A 22,570-nucleotide genomic window follows, 5' to 3' on the forward strand; every position below is an offset into this window, starting at 1 on the left:
AGGGAAGGATTGGGGTAGAACTGAATCAAGCAAGTATTAATACTTTTTAGAGGCCAGGCGTGGTGGCTCATGCCTGTAATTCTAGCACTCTGGGAGGCCGAGGTGGGTGGATAGCTCAAGGTCAGGAGTTAGAAATCAGCCTGAGCAAGAGTGAGACCTCGTCTCTATTAAAAAAATAGAAAGAAATTAATTGGCCAACTGAAAATATACAGAAAAAATTAGCCGGGCATGGCAGACACATTCCTGTAGTCCCAGCTACTCGAGAGGCTGAGGCAGGAGGATTGCTTGAATCCAGGAGTTTGAGGTTACTGTGAGCTAGGCTGACACCATAGCACTCTAGCCCAGGCAACAGAGTGAGATTCTGTCTCAAAAAAAAAAAAAAAATACCTTTTAGAGCCAAATGGGAGATTCTTGAATGTGATTTTTTTATTACAGAAAATCAAAGTTAAGAGAGCATCTATGGTTTTATCTCAATTTTAGCACATCTAAATATTCTGTTAAATATCTTATTCTGAAGAATGTTATGACTATGCAACTGGTGTGTATATGAGTCAATGTAGGAAAAAAAAATTAAGACATTTACCATACACATAGATGCTTTGTACTGTGGAAACTTCCAAAATAACCTGTTACCATAAAGACTCATTAAGAAAATCAAATATAATGTATTTTAATGACAAATACATTATCTTTTAATATTATTTTCATTATTATATAAAATTCTATATAAAAACAGTACTGCATATTAAATAAGAACGTCCAATGAAGAGAGAAGGCTTACTAGGTTAGTTTTCTGCTTGAGTTCAAATAGGAGGGAAAAAACATATATTCACTTGGGCATCACTATTGGAAGATATAAGCATTTCCAAAAAGTAGAGATACTGGTCATCTTTCTTTTTCAATTGTTTCATCAAGAAAACTCTTTTTTTAGGTGATAAAACTTATAGGCTAAATTAAAATGCATTCTAGTCATTGGCAAGCTACATGAGCAAGAATAATGTGATCACAGTACTTGGAAGTTTTTGATTTATAACTAAACTATTCTCTACTTATAAGGCTGCAGTCTAGGAGGCAGAGCAATGAATCATTACAATTGTCTATCTGGGAAATGTCAAAAGATTAAGTAAGGGCAGAAGAAGAGAGAGAGAAAAGGAAAGAGCACACATTTCTGTCCAAGAAATATTTCTTAATTAATGGGAATATATCAGTAGCACATAAATTCAGTGCTACAGAAATAATAATTAAATTTTTAAATTCTTCAAGCAAAACCACTAATAAACCATAATGCTTAAACTTCCTAGGTGAAAAGCAGATAATCCTCAGAAGCTGATAACTACAGTATTCCTTATCCAACTATCAGTCATCTATCCCTATATATTAAGAGTTTGAAAAAGCAAATTTAAGTTTAGGAAATGAATTAGAAATTTAAACCAATCATTAAGGGATCCAGATTTTTAAAAACAAGAACACATATAGTTTAATTGATACTTTGCCAATACAAAAATAAGCATCCACAGAATGTTTATTTACTGTTTAAATTACTCCATATTTTCACATACTGTGAACAGAAAATATATTTAACCCCACACACAGTAAAAGCAAACAAACAAGTGCAATCTTTCAAACATTAAAAATCACAATGAAATCTGTACAATAGATAAATAAATGTGTACCTCTAACAGTTAGCTTATAAACAAAACAAAACAAAAATATTTATTGCCCAAAGTCACCAGTTTACTTAAAACTCACTTATGGTAATACATCCCAATCATAACAACTTGAATGTTTACTATACTGCACAAGTTTAGATAAATATTTTTTAAAAATAGGAGGGGGGGGAATACCAAAATGGCTATAAAGAGCTTTCCAAACATTGGAAATAATATACAAAAATCAATTAGTGGGGGGGAAACATATTCAATGGTTCCATAGGGTAACTGGTATTACACTGGTATAGCTTGAGGAAACATTTGGATTGTAAAGAAAATTTGGCCTTTTTATAAAAAGAAGCAATGATAACATCAATAATGACAAAACCCTGTCATGGAGCTTCAGAACAACTCTGTAAGACAAAGTATACAAAGATTTAGGCTTGCATACCTGAAAACCACAGTTAGGAAGAAAAATCATTTCAGGAAACACATAACGTCAGAACATGAACACACATAAATTAAAGGCATACTGTTTATCATTCCACATCATTGCACATATGATAAGAAAACAATACTGCAATCATTCTTAAGAAAGTTTTCAATGAAGTAGGAAGTTCCATGATGAATATAGATAGGTGCAGACAGTTTTATTACCACAAATTTAGTAATATCAAAACACTCAGTGGTATCACTAAGCTAATTAAATTATCTATACTTTTTGCTGGAAAGGTAATCATTTCCCTGCCTTCATATGTTAACTTAAAATGATTTATAAATGGAAATACAGATCCAGTAGAAAAGACTTTTCACATGCAATCCTATACAATGCATTCTAGTTCATCAATTTTTTTAGTATTTCACATTGGATATGTACATTTCCAATATATACAATCACGCATGTTCAACAGATGTCATAGAACTGTTCTCTTGCCATACATGTTTATATTTACATATATGCTTATATCTCCAGATAGATGCTTTTCTCCTCCAGGCAGACACAAAGTAAGCCTGAAGAGTTTAAGTTTTTTAGGATTTTAGGAACCTAATCTCTTGATTTATCTTGAATGGATGATAAGATGAGGAGTCCACAAAAAAATGCAGCCATACATGCCAACCTTTTCAACAGAGATGAGTTATCTTTAGGAATAATAATCTGTGCAAGATCATTAGTGATCTGAGAGATTTCATGTGCCACACAAACAAATATGAAAGTGCTGACAATGATGTTGAGCATAGGGTTTCCAGGAATGAGAACCAATATACCCCTTGTGTCTGCTGCCAGCCATATGTGATATTGGCAAATAAATAGCTAGGAGAAAAAAATATTTAAAGTTAGATGTATACAGAGGTGTATAAATAAATCACAGTTCTTCCTAATTTAAATATCTGATAGCACAATAATATTAAAAGCCTTTTCTAAAACCATTTGATTCTTTCTCACTGTTGGCCCTGAAAAGTCCACTGCAGAGTCTACCTTCTAGAACTCCTACTTCTATACAAGCTCACTTATAAATGAAACTTAAAAAAAAAAGTACATTTACACAATAATTCAAAAGAGAAACTTATTTTCCCTATTTGAAAAAAAATTATACTCTAAAATTATAATTATGAATTCTACAATTTTAAAATATTCCATTTAAAATAAAACTCAGACTACTCATAATGTATTTCAAAACCTACTGTTTAAACTGATTTCGTAGATTATTTCACATTATGTCTCTCACACAAAATGTAATGAGTTTAAATTTTTTCCCACAATTTCCAATCATAATAAGAGTGAATTTTATTATGGTAAGCATGAATAAACTGAATTCCAGTAATATAATATTTAATTATGGAGATGAACCAAAATCAAAATCCCCTCAGCTTAATTTCATTTTTATCTGGTCTAATACTTTTTCTCTCCTGATCTCAGCATCTTGGATTTTCTCAAAAGTTTAAGATGACATAAAGAATATTGTAAAAGTCATCTATGTCTAGTCATTTTTAAATATGGCTTTTAAAACATTCTAAAAAACTTGACTGCTGCTGAACTTTCTAAGCCCATCCCCCATAATTCCATAAGTAACATAGCTTTGGTTTAAAAGAAGGTCCGTGTCATATTTACATACACACATATACACACATACACACGTACATGCACACATATAACACCAGCCTGTGTAACAGACAGAAAAACATTAAAGTACCAACCTCTAATGAAATTTTTCCAAACCAAGCAAAAAATGAACTATAAACTGAACGTGCATATCCGGGGATGTTCCTTATTAGGATGAAGGCTAAAATCTAAAGCAAATCCACAAAGGCAAATATTAATAATGTCTTTATTGAGAAGTATTTTACATGAAGCTTTCCTTTAAGTGGTAACCTTATTCTTTATGTTCTTGAACTTAACATGTATATAATGTTTTTTTAAATAGGTGAAGTATTAGAAAGTTATTTTTGTTCTAGAGTCTACCCAAACTGGATTTCTCAACATACGGTCTGTATACTGCATACCAAAGCAGATTTTAGATAGTACATGGCTGAACAGTTTTATTTTATATACATTGGGAAAAATACAAATTTGCCTGAGGCCTTGAGTGTGAAAAAAGTTGACATCACATTTCTGTAGCAAAACTTCATAAAATCTAATGATATAATTTCACTGCTTTTATATAGTATCTGCCTGGTTTAGAGCCACCAGCTCTCTTTACTCTCGTCAAAATCCTCCTTCCGCTGACCCCCATGTCAGTATGGGAAATGCCATGGCTTTCAAGGTATTTTCATGTTTTCTCTGCATGGCCTGGCATGATCTCTGGAACTGTATTCACATGTAATATATTTTCCTCTCTGGATCTTTTCTCCCCCAAAAGAATCTCCAGCTTTTGGGTTTCTGACCTTCACCCCTCTGCCCAGTCCTTTTGTACCTGCTGGAACAGGTATTATATTTTCTAAACCTTCAATTCATAGTCTCACACCCAGTAACTAGTTTTTCAAGCAAAGAATTCTCCTTAAAATTCCCCTCCTTATATAAAAAAACCAAGAATTTATAAAGAAAAAAAGGGTTTCCACTTTCACAGCTACCTTTCAAAAACTTTCTCTTATAAAAGGATTGAAAAATCTATTTATATTCAGAAGAACGTGGGCTTCATGAGGGTAGGAACTATGTCTGATTTAGTTATCACTGTAAACCCCAGTATAATGTCTAGCATATAGTAATTATCAAATATTGTTAAATGAATTAAAAAATTGTTAAATAAATGAATGAATGTTTATTGACCTGTATCTCTTTTAGACTAAGTTTCTTGAGTGCAGGAGCCTTATCTTATTTAACATTGAACCTCTTACATCTAGTGTTACTTAACACATAGTAGATAATGACTACGATTAAAGAAACAAAGAAATTTGAATAAATGATGAAAAAGCAAATATAAGAAGGGGAATTAACATTTTCTAAATGCCAATCAAGTGACAAATACTAGCTAGATCATTTCCATAAATTTAATATAACAACCCTTTGAAAGAGAGTTTAATATCCTTATTACTACAGAGGAAAGAAAGACTTAGAAAGATTAAGTAAATTCTCTCCATTTTTTAGAGTTTGCTCTTAAATCTCTCTGTCTCTAAAAATCATGTTCTTATCAAAAACTAAAAGTAAATATTTCTCTAAATCAAGATAATTACCTGTACCACAGAAACAGATGGGTGGAGTTCATTGCACTCTGCTTTGTTTTTACAACTGCTAGCCCAGATGGAATAGGTCTAAAATAGAAGTGTATGGAACAGTACACAAAAACAGTTTAAGTCTGAAAGAGGCATAATTCTCACAATTTCTTTTTACAGTTTCTTCATTTATAACATTATACTTCATTTCGGTATATGAAAAGTGTCAGTAAAAAGTGCCTACAGGTTTCCTCAAGTGTCCAAACATACGAAAACAGAGAGAGAGGTGTGTAGGTCTGCATTTTTCTGGAAAAATCATGAGGCTGTGATGGCTCTTCACATCAAATACCTTACATTATATTTTTTCCCAAATACATTACAACTTTTAAAATTCCTATTTCATTGAGCTCTCAGTTATTTTTCATATTTAGTTTATATATGTATATATAGCTTTACTATTTATGTCCAATTAGAAAAATAGAGAAAAATGAATTTAAAAAATAAAGATTAATAATTGATTACATCCTATACCTTAAAGTTAATCTTATGTCATTTAGAATTTTAGAAGATTGGAAGATTACATTTCAAAACTTACCAAGAAAGAAACTACTGAAATAAATAATAGAAAATTTGAAATTTTGTTTGAAAAAAGAGGTTCACCCTTTCCTTCAGAAAGTACTTGACGCTTCTGTAAAGCTAGATAAATGAAAGCAAACAGCATTCCATGGAAGACTACCTGAAAAATAAAAAATTTAAAGTTACTTATCAAAAAATAGCAAAAATATTTAGTTAATTAGGACTACATGTATAAAAGAAAGTAGGTTAAAAGCTTACAAGTTTTTCTATGAAGGACTTAAACTTCAAGAGTAAAACTTCAAGTAATGAAATAAATCTAATGATTATTAGAAACCATCCACCATAAAGAAGTAAATACTTCTTGAAACAATATGAGATAAAGCTGGTTCATTTTGTGCAGTATCAACAGCAAGTAATAAAGCCAATTTAAAAATAATGTTAAGAAACTCTCCTACAGACATGATAAAATGTAAATGTACCCAACAAAGATAAAACACATTTTATATTGGTCTTTTTCAGTCAAATACAACAAACAATAACACCACCAAGTCACACATTTAAAAAGAAGTATACATACATAGAGTGAAAAAAAATATGGCAGATCAGAAAGCACGTGAGCTTTCTTTTATTAAACAAAGACTTAATGTGAACCATCACTTCAACAGACTGAATGTTTGTTTGTTTGTTTGTTTGTTTTTTCTTCTTCCCCTTCCTCCTCCAGACTGAATGTTTGTGTAGGCCCAAAATTCATGTTGAAACCTAATTACCCAATGTCATAATTTTGCAGTGAAAGTTTTGATAGGTGATTAGGTGCAGAGTGTGGAGCCTTCATGAATGAGATTAGTGCCTTCATAAAAGAGACCCCAGGGAGCTCCCTTCCACCATGGGAGGACACAGCTATCCATGAACCTGCCCTCAACAGATACCAAATCTGCTGGCTCTGTGATCTCAGACTTCCCAGCCTCCAAAACTGTGAGAAAAAATTTCTATTGTTTATAAGCCACCTAGTCTATGGTATTCTATTACAGTAGTCCAAACAGACTGAGAAATCATGCCATAGCAGACCACATTATTGAGAAAGTAGAGAATTTAAAATTATTTAATGTGGAGACTTTAGCAAAGATTTTTATTTATGTATGGTTTTGAAATGCAATGCAGTATATTGGAAAGCGTGTAGGTATTGGAAACCAAGAATGGCACAGAATAAGCACTAAAAACATTTGCTGAGAGAAAAAAAGATGAAAGGAAAAGGGGAAACACTGAAATAATTAATTTTTTTAGTGTCTATTATTTTCTAAATGCTGTGCTAGATGTTCTACATTTTCTTGGCCAATTTAATCCTAACCATCCTTTGGAGATCAAGTTCATAAAATAATCCAAGACCCTGCTCTTTCTTCTTTGCATACTTCTACCACAAAATCCATATTGCATAGTTTAGTACTCCACTATAAATAGTAATCTTGAGCTTTAAACTAGATTCTTAAGGCTTATTAGAAGAATAGTGACATCTCTTCTTTCTTTCTCTAATATATACCTCATGATAAAACAGCATGTAGGGCACATATTAGGGCTCAACAAGTATTATTTTGAATGGCTGAAGCATACATATGACAGATTACCTGTAAGTTTAAAATATATGGCAAAGGCCACTTGATAGACATTTTTACAACATTTTCACAGCTGATCTACACATATATGCATACACTTTCACTGCTGTAAAGAAAAAGGGGAGGTGGAGATGCTAAGACTGCTTTGACTTACTAAAGCAACATGTTTCCTTATTCTAAAACTAAATAATAGATGAAAATATTTACAAATCATTTTCTAACAATATAATTTGAAATGTCAAGATATCACAAAGTAAATACATACATAACGGTCTAACCTCCATCTGAACCACCATTCATATACATTCCCTTTCAGTTCAAAACACTTGGACAATGGCCAAAGAGAAAAGATCTTCTCAAATGCACCCTGAGAAAAGGAATCCAGAAAATAAATTAAGATGATACAAGTCAATACTTGCTTTGCAATTCTATCAGAAATTCTAGGTTTTTAAAAGTTAGGACTATATAAGGGTCATTTCACAATCTTTAAATTCTATTTATTTCATTTGAAAATAGGATTTCATTTGAAATATATTTGAAAATACATTTATTTTACCAATGGCTAATAAAGATGACTTAAAATTCTGTAACTTATTTTCACTTCACAAGAAAGGCTACTGAAAATGCAAAATTAAAAACAAAACAAAACAACAAAAATCCAGTAATTAGAAAATTATTCTACTTAAAGTTTTTAATCTAGTACACAAAACAGCTAATATTTACTAATCAAACAGAAAATACAAAATATTTCAGGCAATATGATATCAATATTCTAAAGAATGATCATTAAGGTTAAAATATAGTTATCTTTTTCCAAATGTTCTTAATAATCTATAATTAACTATTTGAGTTAAAAGAGTCTTCTAAATTAGTCACCTTACTCAATCAACCATACCCAAATGCCATTATACCCTTTGAAACAAAGTTTACAATTTTACTCTGGTCAAGTTATTGAATGGTACCCTCTTATTAATCTGACAGCCTGGAAAATCTGGGAACGAAGGGGCAGAAGTCTTGGGTACATTCCTGCACATTAATGAAGTCTTTCAAAGAAGAGAACAAAAACCTCAATTTCCAGACTAAAGAATGACGACAAACTCTATTAAGGAAAGTTCCATCATTAGACTTAATGCCACAGCATAAAAATGTAACATTACAATTTTTTAAAAGGCTATTAAAAACCAAAGACAAAAATAGGAAAATATTACATTTTAGGTAAAGCTGAATTCTTAGGTCAGAATAATTTTATTATTATAGTAAAATGCAACAGTCTCCATTCAACCATGGAATTTAAAATGTACATATATTAAAAACAGGTTCTATCAACATGTATGTCTCAGATTAAGGATGATCCTTAACAAGAGTTGTAATCTAATGTACTTATAGATCATATATACTGATATGAATATAGATTATATAATAGGTATATATTAGAGATAAATATATGACATATATAAGATGTATGTACTATTTAAAATTTTATTTCTAATTAAAATTTTATTTCTTAAAAATGATCAATAAATAAATATTTATCAAACATCCTATTTAGTGAAAGATGGTAAGCTGCACTGAAGTGTGAACTTTTTTTTTCTTGTGCAGCGGTCAACACTGACCCAAAGCTAGGGAAATGTTTCTAATCCCTGTATTGAACTTCTGGTCAGCTTTCTTTTCTTTCCCTCAGAAGTACTCACAGAGTGTTGGGAATTTTAATGAAAAACTGTCCAGTAGTTGTTGCTGTTACCTGGCTATTTCTTTATACATTTGCCTGTTGTTTCTTTGTTATTTTATCGATCTATAAAAAAACTTCAATGTCGGGCAGCAATAGAAATGCTTTAAATGCTTTTGAGTATGAAAATAAGTATAAATGCCTACAAAAATGTCCAAAAAACAGCTTTATAGGATTACATATACACACAACATGCCTACAGGGCATGTATATAACTAACATAGGTACTGACAGAGTGTTGGAGACACAAGTAAACTGCAGAATATGTCACACTATAGGCATTCAAATTAAAATGTTGTTATAAACTTCATGCTGCCCAAATAATACATCTGCCTGAAGGATTTAATCAGCAGGTAGGAGAATGCCAATCTGCTAAAGTGAGTGAGAAAATCTCAACCATCAGAATAAAAGGATCAAAAGGCAGAGCTAAGAAAATTACCAAAAATTTTATAAAATTAAACATATTACATATATATAAACCCCTTTGCTCCTAAGTTGGTTTTACTAACTGCCAAAATTTAACTCTATGTAGTTATAGAAAAACAAGTAATACTTTGATGCAATGAATAATGCACAAACTAAGTTGCATATTCTGTCAAGAGAATTTTGATCTCCACTTAGAGTAGTGTCTTGTAAGAAGCATTCAATAAACGTTTGATTGATCAAAGTCAAGTAAAATGGATCTTGAACAATTGCCAGAGGAAGAGCTTTAAATTGCTCTTACAACAAAAACAGTGGTAACAAAAGTAGATATATCTCAAAAGAACTACCCTGAGTAGTCAACTACAGAGTGACACTTTTATTATAGTCATTAAAAAATGAAGCTTAAAAAAAACCTGAGTCTTCTCACATACTTTAATAGACTTGAACTTTAAAATATTACAAAATATAAACTGAAAAGACTGTACAAACCTGAGAATATGCCAAAAAACATATGAATAACAGCAAAAAGGCTAGTTTCAACAGTAAGCCAAAATGCCAGAAACAATTTCCTAAGAGAGAAAATATTTAATTTACTAAGAAATATAAATTTATATTAAAAAACATTTTAAATACTCTCTACTTAACATATTCATACCCTGAATAGTTCTTAAAATAATTTAAGACTGCTTACAAGGATACACAACATATATCTGGGTAGTATAAATTACAAGTAGGGCACAAAGGAAAAACAGGTGGAGGATTCTTGCTAGGAATGAGGCTATAAGGTATAATTGATACCTTATACACTTGACGTTCATCTACTATAAATATTTTTTAAAATACCTCCTGGATTCAATTCTACCTATTCATTATTGAAAGTTACAACAAAATTTGGAACAACATGTTCAATGTAATTCTAACAAACACTCATGTTGAATACAACTTAGGTAATATTGCTTAAACATTAAAGTTCCAAGGAAAGATCTTAAACCCCCTAATGGACTAGGATTTAACCATAAGATATATTTTAACATTTACCTATTTTAAATTATGTGTTCAAAGTTTATACATATTGATTATTTGATAATATGCTGGGTTTGTATAGAGCAATTAAACTATAGAGGCTATGCAAAGAAACCAGTGGATTGTAATAGTGGCTGGAAGTTAAGTCTTTCCTGGAAAAGTATTTGATGTTATAATAGAAGCCAATGGAAAAATATTTTTGACATACAATATTTGGTTGGAAGAGTCAAGTTAAACACATTTTTAAAAATAAAAAATTCTTTATTTTTCCAAAAGAAGGACGATTTTAATGGTATGATCTTGACGAAAAAAATTAAAATAAATGACTGTGGCCTTACTTTGAATATTATCATTAACTGGCTATATGAAATTTGAAAATGACAATCTTTGGGTACTTAGGCTCCTTACATGTAAAACAGGTTGATAATAACTGCTTAAATGGTTATCCAGAAGATAAATTATATTAGTGCTTTTAAACTTTGTTTGACATAAGAAGCATTTCTGCAAATGAATGTTTATCAAAATCTTAATATATATATCAGAAATCAAATAAAAGCAGAGCTGCCAAGATTGAAGAAGGATGTAGGGGCCTAGAGCCTTATTTGGCTTTTCTGTCTCTTTTCTAGCTACATCCACTCTGGCTTTCTACAAAACAGTTTGGAAACTGTAGCATTAGTTAACATGTAAAATGGTTTTGAAAAATTTAAATTTAGAAAAGGGATAACATAAATTTAAATGTAAACTATTATTCTTCACTGTTACATTACTTGAACTATTTAGCTGTAATGTTTTAGAAACAGTTTAAGAACAAAATTTCAAAATGCCAAAACTGTACATAAATTTAAACTGTCTACATCTCTTAACAGCCTTTAGCAACTCTAAAGAAATTTAGTACATTGAAAGAATATATTTATCAATATTAGAGCATATTTACCATTTGCTTTTTTTTGGATTATTTGTGGCCATAGTGCTAATGTAACATATATGATCATGAACCATACTGTGACCAAGGGGACAAAGTAATAGAATTGATAAGGCCGATCCATTACTATACATAACACCACTACCAGGAAATTGAGACGAAATAAGACCTATTAAAAAGGAGAAGAAAATGGTTTTCATTACAATTCCAGTTATACATGAAAAGCAAAGACAGATTTTCTCTGGCAAAGTATAAGTGTTTAAGACTCAAAAATGACCAAGAAAGTGTATTTTACTAATACCTAAAATTACATTTGTTCTACAATCACTGTAAAGAGTTGAATATAAAGTATTTATGCATCATTATATTAATTGCCAGCAAAGCATCAGCCTGAGCTGTCCTCTTGCTACAACTGCAACTTGCTACATCTTGTTAAATGTAGGGGGAAAAAATTATAAACTTCCTTTCATGGGTTTATAAGCAGAGATTAGATTATCTCAAGAAAAGGGTGTCCATTTCATCTCTGATTTGATGTTGATTTACCCCATTTGGGATTAAATTGAGAGTCGTCATAGAAACAAAATAATATTACTCAAATTTAGGTATCTTTGGGACCTCTGTAACAGGCATTTAGGGTATCAGTTTTGATGTCAAAGAACACAGAATTTGGGCAGATTTATATTAGTGCTATACCATTTACTATGTGACCTTGGGCAAATTATTTAACCTCTCTGAGTCTTAGTTTCCTCATCTGTAAACATAAAGATAACAACTCAGGCATGTAATGTGTGTGTGGGGGGGATAAATAAAATAATGTTTAGAAATTATTTAGCACAAGGTAGAAATTTAATAAATGCTACTACTCTTCTCTGAGACAGAAAACATACCATATTATAATAATTCCAGGTTACTAGATACAATTTTACAAAACTAAAGTGAATCAGCAAGTTGTCCCTTGTATACCAGAACTTTTATTATATAGTCATTTAAATTATATCTTCCTTCCATCACTAATAACTTATCTCAAATTACTAAATATAGAAAACAGAAATAATACAATTTTAAAGGGCTATTTTCAAATTATTCACGGTCCTATAATAACCATATTTATATTCTCTCAATAGTTAGGTGCAAAATCATGTTAAATTGAAAGAAAATGAAAATAACTGAATACATTCCTACCTGACATACTCTATGGATTCCAAAGTCTCCTTTGATCCAAAAGTATGAGAAATGCCCATACCCTGTCTGAAATAGATATGCAGCAACCAGAACTCGAATGTGCATGTATACAGGCAAAAACTGTTGACAAAAATAAATAGGTAAAATATATGCTGGCATTGACTACACCTTGAATTATTATAACAAGTACATTTAACAAAGATAATAAATCATTGCCATCATTTGGCATTAGTTCAATGAAAAAATTTATTCTCAAAAGTTAGGCATTATAGCAGAGATTACAAAAATGTAGACTTTGGAATTAGACAGACCTAGGTTTAAATTCTGGTTCTCCCATTTTCTAGCTATGTGACTTTAAGTTTTCCAATCTGCAAAATGAGACTATCACCTCCCCCTTTAAAGGATTCTTCAAGGAATGAATGAAGTACATGTGAAGCACTAAGTTGTACCTTAACTTGTAACCAATTAGAATTCAATGTATGATAACTATAAATTATTAATCACTATTTAGCCTAAATATAAGATTACTCTGAATTTTATATTTTCCTGATGAGAAGATAAAAAACAAAATGAACAAAAATCTCACATTTTGGGCCCCCTTAAGTATATAGACGTTAGAACTGTAAATAAAAGAGTCAAATGACTACTGATAATATTTATTTAGTAAAAGTACATATTTTCAAAAACATGCAAAGATAATGTGGGAATATTATTTTCCTCCTGTTCTTATTTTATGAAATAATTTTGTTTCACACTCCTATATCACTGTCTTCATCATGACTAATCCCTGTAATCATTTGTCATGGTTTTCAGAGCGTTACATTTTCACTTCTGTCTAAGCTGAATGAAATATAACAGTTTGAATCTACATATGATAGGAGTCACTGGAAATGTTATCTTATTTATAACTACTAATTCTCATAACTTTAGAACACTGTCATTCTGCCTGTTCACCACCCACTGGTCTGTTTGATGTGTATTCTCCATCTCCACAATATAACCAGCACACTGTTTTTTAAAATAATCTTTAAAAGTCTTATTCAGTGACATCCAATCCTTGCAATTATAAGGCCATTCTTTCTAGAATAACTGCTAGATCTATGTAAAATTTCTTTGGCTTCTATTTTCAGACCCATCTGATCACTTCTGCAATTATCCAGCATTAATACTGCTTATGACCATTTTAGGTTAATGTGTCTTCCTCAAGTGATACTTTGTTGGACAAAATAAATTAGGTGGACACATTAAATAGATTTCACAAGGCCTTGAATATATAGGCCTTGGGGGGGGATATTATTTTTCTGGGAAAAAAACAACAAAAAACAAAAACAAAAAAACCACAAAAAACCCTGAACTTATCATAGATTGTAAATTCTTCTATGTAACCTCCACTCTAAGCAAAATGATATTCTCTGTCTCCTAACTGGTCCTTCTTGTGCTCCCTTGTCAACTCACTTTTGTTTACTTGTTTATTCTGCCCTGAAATGTTTCTCCCAACCACATTTTGCTTATTTAAATCCTATTCTTCTTTAGAACCGTTTGAAATTCTAATCTCATTTGGTATCAGATGAATGTCATTTCTCCTTCCAGAGTTCGTATAGCACCAATAATCCTTATATCAAGCATAGAATTCTATTTATTATCCTTCATTATTAATTACTTTTAAATGTCTTCTCTCATTATTAGATTAGAAATTTTCAATGAAGGTGGAACACATTAGAATCATAAGGATGAAGGTAGGATTTGTGATACTGAAGTAACTTCAGAATTTATCTAATCCAAACCTATGCTCTTATCTCATTCTTGAATACACTTTAAAATATCCCCTTCACAGATTTGTCTAAGTATCTCTTAATAGCAGAAATACATACAAACTCCCAAGGCAATCCATTCCATTTTTAGGTGGTCATTAACTACTACAAAGTTCCTTTTCATGAAAAGTTGAAATCTACATGTAAAAACTACTAACTTTAGCCCTCTGGAGTAGAGCTGTCCAATAGAAATGTGAGCCATAAGTAATTTTTTAATGTGGCTACCAGAACATTTAAAAAGTTAAAAGAAACAAGAGAAACTAATTTTAATAAATATATTTTATTTAACTCAATGTATCCAAAATATTATTTCAACCCATAATATTTTCTTACTACAAAATTTTTGTAATTAGTATGAATTTATCATAATCATATTTAATCTGGTAAATATTTTACGATTACAGCACCTCTCAAAGTGCTGACTAGCTACAAAGTGCTCAACAACCACATGTAGCTTGTAGCTACCATAATGGAGAATCTAATATTAGGGTCATATGTCCATGCTAAATCACTCTTACATCTGATAGCCCTATAAGTATTTAAAAACAGATGTCAAACTTAGATTAACCATTCCCAATTACTTTAATCACTCTCCATAAAACATGCTTTCAAATCCCTTCAAGACTGGGGCTGGGACTGCAAAGTTGTCCTTGGTTATTATATTTAAACAGTAAATAGAATCATTTAAAGAAAATTAAATACCATCACAACAATTTTCCAAATTCCTGCCAACTACTGGCCTATTATAAATTTCATGTAATATTTCTCCCAACCTTTTAAGGTATTTTAAACCAAGAGAAAGTTGTAAGAATAGTACAATAGACACCTATATGCCATGCTGAACCATGTAAAAGTATGTTGCAGACCATGTGGTGGTGCTCCTAAATATTGCTCCATGTACCTCTTAAGAAGAAAGGATAGTTTCTTGTATGACCACATTATCATTATCATTATCATATGTAAGAAACTGAATATGAATATAATAGTATTTAATATATAGCCTATATTAAAATTTCTTCAATTATCCTAGTAATATCCTATGGTTTTAAAAGAAAGTTTCTGATCTAGAAGCCTTGAATCAAGGATCACACATTGCATGTAGCTGTCATCCCTCTTTCATCCCAAACTGTTTTTCTTTTTGTTTTGCATGAGTCAAGTTTTGCTTTTAGTATTTTATTAAAAATGTATTTGGAATTCCAACTTCTGAATTGTGGTTCTATTCTTTTCCTCATCCCTCAAATTTTCTCGCATGACCTTTTACTCGGGTCTCTTCATGAAAGTTACTTACAAACTCTCAAAGAAAAAAAAACATAACGGAACACAAAATCATCTACTGTATATACCAAACTTGCTGCTCTCTTCATATTAAATTCACAGCATTTAATCCATATTTGATATAAATTATATATATATATTTTTTTTTTTTTTTTTTTGAGACAGAGTCTCGCTTTGTTGCCCAGGCTAGAGTGAGTGCCATGGCGTCAGCCTAGCTCACAGCAACCTCAAACTCCTGGGCTCGAGTGATCCTTCTGCCTCAGCCTCCCGAGTAGCTGGGACTACAGGCATGCGCCACCATGCCCGGCTAATTTTATATATATATATCAGTTGGCCAATTAATTTCTTTCTATTTATAGTAGAGACGGGGTCTCGCTCTTGCTCAGGCTGGTTTTGAACTCCTGACCTTGAGCAATCCGCCCGCCTCGGCCTCCCAAGAGCTAGGATTACAGGCGTGAGCCACAGCGCCCGGCCTATATAAATTATATTTTAAAAGAATGTTTATACTAACAATGACAATCTGCCAGACCATCTGGATTATTTTAATAATTCTCTAGAATTTTTTACACGGTTTTTCCTTTTAGCGTAAAAACATGGCACAACTGAAGCTTGACATATTTTACTCAAAATAAAAAACATTAAGTTTAGGTAATTAAAATAACTGTGGCAGTTAAAGTTTTTAATGAGGGTAATCTCTCAAATATATAAGAATCAAGTCCCAAAATATGTTATCACCTATGCTAATAATGTTTGCCAATGTAGATATAGGTAATTTTTAACCACAAAATCCTATATAAAAAAATAAGGATATGTTAATTAATCACTATATTCATCTGTTAATGAAAAGTATATCCTTCCAGAACAGAGGTTTTTTTAAAAAAAAAAAAAAAAAACAAAACTGTAATTTAGAATGTATTGGGATGTAGTCTAAGAAGATGTATTAGATGTTAGGCTGGTAAATGATTATAGTAGAATGCCAAATTGCTTTCATCTTTTTATGATCTAAATACTTTCTGGAATCACTGAATTGAGGAACTTAATCTGCCATTAATTCTTTCTGTGTAATTATTTTATAGTAGCATCACCCTTTAATATGTCACCAATTAATTATGTTTCTAAGTGGTATTTTCTTAAAACAAACCCCTCCTTTCCCCAAAATTAACCCAGTCTTTATTCATATGTCAGAGATATTTCTAGGATTCAATATTCACCTCTACTTACTTCTTAGATAACCATTGGATTTATCCTACAAATTCTGAGCTGGGTTTCTAAACTATGTCTTACTATCTCCATCCCTCCTGGCCTTAGGTCTCTTTTACTGTCTTGGTTCTTTCATAAGTACTCAAATTCACTAGCTCCCCTTCAGCTGCAGTGTCACAGGAATGTCACTGTTGCCACAAATGTACGTATCATAGCCATATAATTGCAGCAAAAAATTACACTTCATTCCTCTGCCTTCTGCCCTTCAAATAATCCATAAAATCACCAACAATTTTTGAAAAAAGAGACAACGAAGAATAACATTGTTTTCAAATTGTTAGAGATACCTGAAAAATCCCAGTAATAATACTCTTTACCTCCTTACTTGCTCCTATGGAATTTTCAAAATACTCCTTTCTGGGCAACACTCCCCTCTTATCTAAAATTATCATGGGAATATTCAAATACTGTTTACAGATGTGTGCTTTATATAAGCAAATAAAGCAATAAAAACCAGTTCAGTAGATCCCAAATTATGAATAAGTTTCTTAAATTTTTAACATATTGTATAGAAGTCAGTTTGCACCTTCACTATAAAAACATGTGGGAAAAGTAGTTGTCAGGCTCACCCACAAAAGCCTGTTTTAACTGTAATGTAGCTGGAATGCTACAACTCAAAATGAATACATTTTTTCTAATCCTGCCTTATCCAAGGTGGCCACAGATCACGAAAATCCTGTCTCTTAAGACACCTAGGGAGAACTGAAAAAACTATTCTATCCATGTACAGAAGACACTGGGTGACCAAAGAAAGAGCTCTCCCCAGCATGTAGCATATGACAGTACTTAGGAAGTATGGTACATGGTCTACAATGGTAGTCTATCTGTATATGGATTCTCTGAATACTGAGGAAAGAGAGTTCTAAGTTTTTTAAACTCTAAAAATGTAAAAATAGTTATCAAACTTCCTAAAATACAGTGAAGGACAGAATATAAAATATAATGACCTGATTTTATTTCCTTTGATAGTAACTTACCTATTCTAAATCCTTTGCAATTGTCATCTATAAAGTTTCTTGATAACTTTAAATTAGCTGTTCAACAAGATGACATGAAATAATACACTTAGATATATTTCTGTTATATTAAAATTAAGGCCAAGTAAATACAAATCAACTATTGCCTTATCTTTTAAAAATTATTTTTGCTTTTAAAATTATACTTCTCAAAGAGTTAGGAGAAGAATGGGAAGGCAGGATATCAAATGGAAAATAAGTAAGGTCTCTAACTAGTAGAGAATATAAAACACAAAAAAGCCGGTGCCCTTAAAGAAACATTAAAATAACATTACGTCCTATACTTTCTGAACTTAAAATACTTACTGTACTTGCTCCAGAGATGTGATAAATCAAAATCACAAGTTGCATCCAACCTTTCCATTCATCTGTTTGTTCTCTATTTAATACTTTAGTCTGTGTAAATGAACCAAAATTTGTTTTAAAATTCATCATAAATTATTTAGACAGTGTATATTAAGTATATTAAATTTTTCTTACAAGATATAAAGCTAATGCTTTCTGTCAAAAGAACCTTGATAGTGGTGGGGGGTCAAAAGTTATTTTATTTCTTGCTGAAAGATATCATAAAACTATTTTAATTATAATAGGAATTTGAAAACAAATATAAACTAAAGGAGATTTTGACTATTTAAGTTGATCTTTTGGTTTTATGTTAAAATGACATATAAACTATAAAAGATGTGAATATTTATAAATCTAAAAATGGTATCCTAAAATTTTCTTTAGAATTTCAGAGTTAAAAAAAGATCTTACAGTTCTCTCAGACTTTGTCAGAAAAAGCTCTGTTATTATAGTTTATTTTCCCTAGTAATTCTTGCTAGAGATGAAGAACTGATTCATAATCCTCACAGGAGAATTATTTTTAAAAATAGAACTTATTAATTCAAATAAATCATGCCTTGTAAAGATGTTACACAAATATTCTGACCAATGACAGCAATTCTAAAATAGGAACTCAGAATGCTGTGAGTAGTGGCCACATCATTGTGTAAGTTCTAATTTGTGTGTATACATGTTTGACTGATAAATATGCAAATATATATTTGTACATACAGGCATTTGTTAAGATAATGATATGTTTTTACTTTATAAAAAATAATAGTATCTCATGACCAAAGACCACTGTAAAATCAAGAGCCTGCACTTTCTCCATCTCTAAGCAGGCAAAATAACACTAAGTCATGGTATCTTTTTCACAATCTTTTTTTTTCAACTTTTCAACAATCTTCATGTGACTCTGAACTTCTTCCAAACTGTTCTGAAAAAACTACTGTTAACAGTCCACTAAGTGAAGTATAACTACAATATTCCTTGATCTCCGTCTATATGCATATTGGTATATTACGGCAGGATGATTTTTTTAATCTAAAGTTTATAATGAGATAAGAAGGATAATATGAGCTACAAAGAAAATGACTCTTACCTCTTTAGTATTCTCATTGTAAAATACTCCCAAAACCAAGATGTAGATAATTGGAATAAAGAAAGATGAATGTGTATAAAACTTGTTTTCCTTCATAAACAGATTTGCACGGTCACACATATAGAAATAAGCCATAATCAGGCCAAGTTTGCAGAAAGACTGCAAAAGTGTTTCTAATGGAGACACAGGGGTATTGATAATATTTTTCTTTTCCTCTCCACTTTCCAAATCAGTACATGGCTTATTCTTCCGATGAGCATTACGATGAATTATATAAAAAATTAAATATCCGATAATAGATGAAGTGAAAAAGCAAGCAGCTAGCTTCTGTATGAGAGTAAGAGGCGGCCGAGGTTGACAACAGGAACCATCTACAGGCTTCAAAATCTTATTGCAATACACGTTCATAAGAATCATTGCACTCTGTGAACAAATCAAGTTATTTGGTTATTATCTTGTCAGTGATGTATTTCACATTAGATTTTCTCCTGTGAATACTGTTGAGTTTTCAGCACTGAAACCAAAATGCTTTTGTTCTTTTTGCTACCATTTCCCAAACACTCATGCAAATAATGATATTCCTTCAATCTTTCAACAGCTAGTTCAGGATGTTTCAAACTTCTGGGATTATGATCCATAATAAAAAATTCATTTTTACAATGTGACCCAGGACACATTTATAAGAAACAATACCTATCCTTACTACTTGGAATGCACTCTGACATTGTTCTATTCTTTTTTTTTTTTTAATACTGATTTCATGGCTGCTAATGGGTCATGACCTTTGGTTAAAAAAATACTGACAGATGTGAAGGACCAAAGAATTTTAACTAGCAAACTTTCAAAACAGAGGATACCAGGATACTTAAGAGAGAGTCTACTCTTTAGAAGTGAAAAAAGAATTTAACATAACCACACTGAAAAATTATTAATTCTTAGCTAACAATATTTGTAATATACCTTTCATTTGGTCTATAGTTTATAGACCATTTAAGATTTTACAGTTTTAGGATTTCTGATGTTAAATAAAATATAGAAGCTTCAACACGGTTTGATTATAATAAAATTATTCTAGGAAAGTTCTCAAGATTCTGTCTAGTTAAAGTTTTAGTCAAACTCTAGTTTCATAAAAACTTTATAGTTCAGGCATTTGTGGAACTCTAGATGATTATATTAGTTAAGACTAAGTATTCAAAGTACTCAAACGTTGAGGAAATCCTTTTAGCCCTGAGACTTCAGGAGGTTCTATGCTGGCACTCTTGCATAAACTAGCCTACAAATTCCATTGCAAGGTTCTTAATCACCTTTCAAGGGGGTCCACAAAGCCCCTTAAAGTATATGGAGAACTGTGTACATATGCAAACACACACACTCTCTGCAGGAGAGAAACAGAACCACTACTTTTTATCAGATACTTAAAGCGTTTATGTGACCCTCAAAAAAATTTAAGAAACCTTGCTTCATAAGATTAAAAATAAAAACCTCTAAATACTCTGTTCTACTACATGCAAAAATTTATAGTTATGCAGTTCTCTCTTTCATACTTAACCTAAATCCCTTTCCATCAGTCGGCCTGAATTTGTTCAGCACCTACTCTGTACCATGAATAATGTTTAGGGTATAAGACCTATAGGAAATAATAAAAATTATTTTATGTATTAAAAATGTACTCTTCATTGAAGCTTAATCTTTTAAGCTTAAAGTTTAAGGACAACATAAAGCAGTAGCTTTCAAACATAAGCATGCTGACAGCATAAGACATAAGGTAGATGTCCCATGAGACAAAGAATATTAACAGTGATTAGCACTCAATAAATGAAATTTCATTTCATACCTTCCATAACTTCTTTCTCAGAGTATACTAAAACTCCTACTTAAATGTTCAGCTAGATGAGAAAAAGCAAAATTATTTCTAGATATACCTTTAGATGGAATAACTATAAATAATTAAGATTGCAATTAAGTAAATTATGTATAACCATGTTATAATGACTTACAGCTATAACCAATTGATACTATAGTCCCCATCTACTGACGAATATAAAAATTCTTACAGTTTCTCTGCTTGACTCAGGAAGATGTAAGCCATCCAAAGATTCCATGATAGTTTCTTGAGCAATTAATTTGGAAACACTGAACATCTTAACATTTGATTTAGAATTTCTGGTGCTACTATTCAAAATACTGACTGCAGCTTCATTGTAGGCATCTATCTTCTCATTAGTGATCATCTTCCTATTTTCACTTAACAGATCTTCATAAACAGGATCTACATGTGAAACACGTTTTTAAAAACACATTTTAAAAATCCCTACTGGTAAAAATTGTGAACATGCAAGTTAGCTGATCCACATTTCATATTTTGTTCTTAAAGTGCAGATGATACCAGGCACCTAATAATTCATTTGTACATAAAGCTGGCCAAGATAAATAGATTTCCTACCTTATATTTAGTTTTTGAATTAATCAGTATCTCCCTCAAATTTAAAGAATTTTTGTCCCTTTTCTATGTACACAGCTTTGGGGAAACACTTTTATGTTCTAGCATCTCTTAAGAGTTTAACATTTTTGGATGCTGGTTTATACTCGGTAATAAGTCATCAAAACTGGATTATGGACGATTGCCTAATCAAGAATAGTAGTCCTTTTTTTTTTCTTCTGTCACTACTTAATTCTGTAAATTTTGTTCATATGATGAGGAGTCAATATTATTTAGGAGCAAGGTCTGTCTATTCTCTTATCACTTAAAACAAATAATTTAAATTTAGTATTTTCTCAGTAAGAGAAAGGTTAACAATGAGTCTGTGAATAAAACAGTGATTATAGAACAGGTTATCACCATCCTCTCTTATTCTTTTCATTTCGACATTCAACTTGAAAATAATCATAAGAATTTCTGACAAACAACTTGAATTGCTAAAATACCCAGGGCATTTCATATTGTGGTAGACATTAAATAATGGACATTCAATAAACTCCTGAAATGAGTTAACCTAATGTCCATTTTCTCTTAAAGAATTTCATTA

General features: G+C 31.2%; 1 protein-coding gene across 1 annotated transcript in view; it reads right to left on the reverse strand.

The window, feature by feature from the left end:
• Positions 1–1,504: 1,504 nt before the first annotated feature.
• CASD1 (CAS1 domain sialic acid O acetyltransferase 1) overlaps positions 1,505–22,570 on the reverse strand; it is a 42,150-nt gene continuing 21,084 nt past the window's right edge. Inside the window, exons 8-18 of the mRNA XM_012757156.3 lie at positions 21,599–21,813; positions 19,545–19,967; positions 18,425–18,514; positions 12,757–12,876; positions 11,587–11,743; positions 10,119–10,198; positions 7,746–7,847; positions 5,893–6,033; positions 5,319–5,396; positions 3,846–3,938; positions 1,505–2,961 (exon numbers count right to left, since the gene is read on the reverse strand). Coding sequence (XP_012612610.2) covers positions 2,695–2,961; positions 3,846–3,938; positions 5,319–5,396; positions 5,893–6,033; positions 7,746–7,847; positions 10,119–10,198; positions 11,587–11,743; positions 12,757–12,876; positions 18,425–18,514; positions 19,545–19,967; positions 21,599–21,813 — 1,766 coding nt within the window. The 3' untranslated portion in view covers positions 1,505–2,694. The remainder of the gene's footprint in view (positions 2,962–3,845; positions 3,939–5,318; positions 5,397–5,892; positions 6,034–7,745; positions 7,848–10,118; positions 10,199–11,586; positions 11,744–12,756; positions 12,877–18,424; positions 18,515–19,544; positions 19,968–21,598; positions 21,814–22,570) is intronic.

This window comes from Microcebus murinus, chromosome 9, assembly GCF_040939455.1.
Source record: "Microcebus murinus isolate Inina chromosome 9, M.murinus_Inina_mat1.0, whole genome shotgun sequence".
NCBI lineage: Eukaryota > Metazoa > Chordata > Mammalia > Primates > Cheirogaleidae > Microcebus > Microcebus murinus.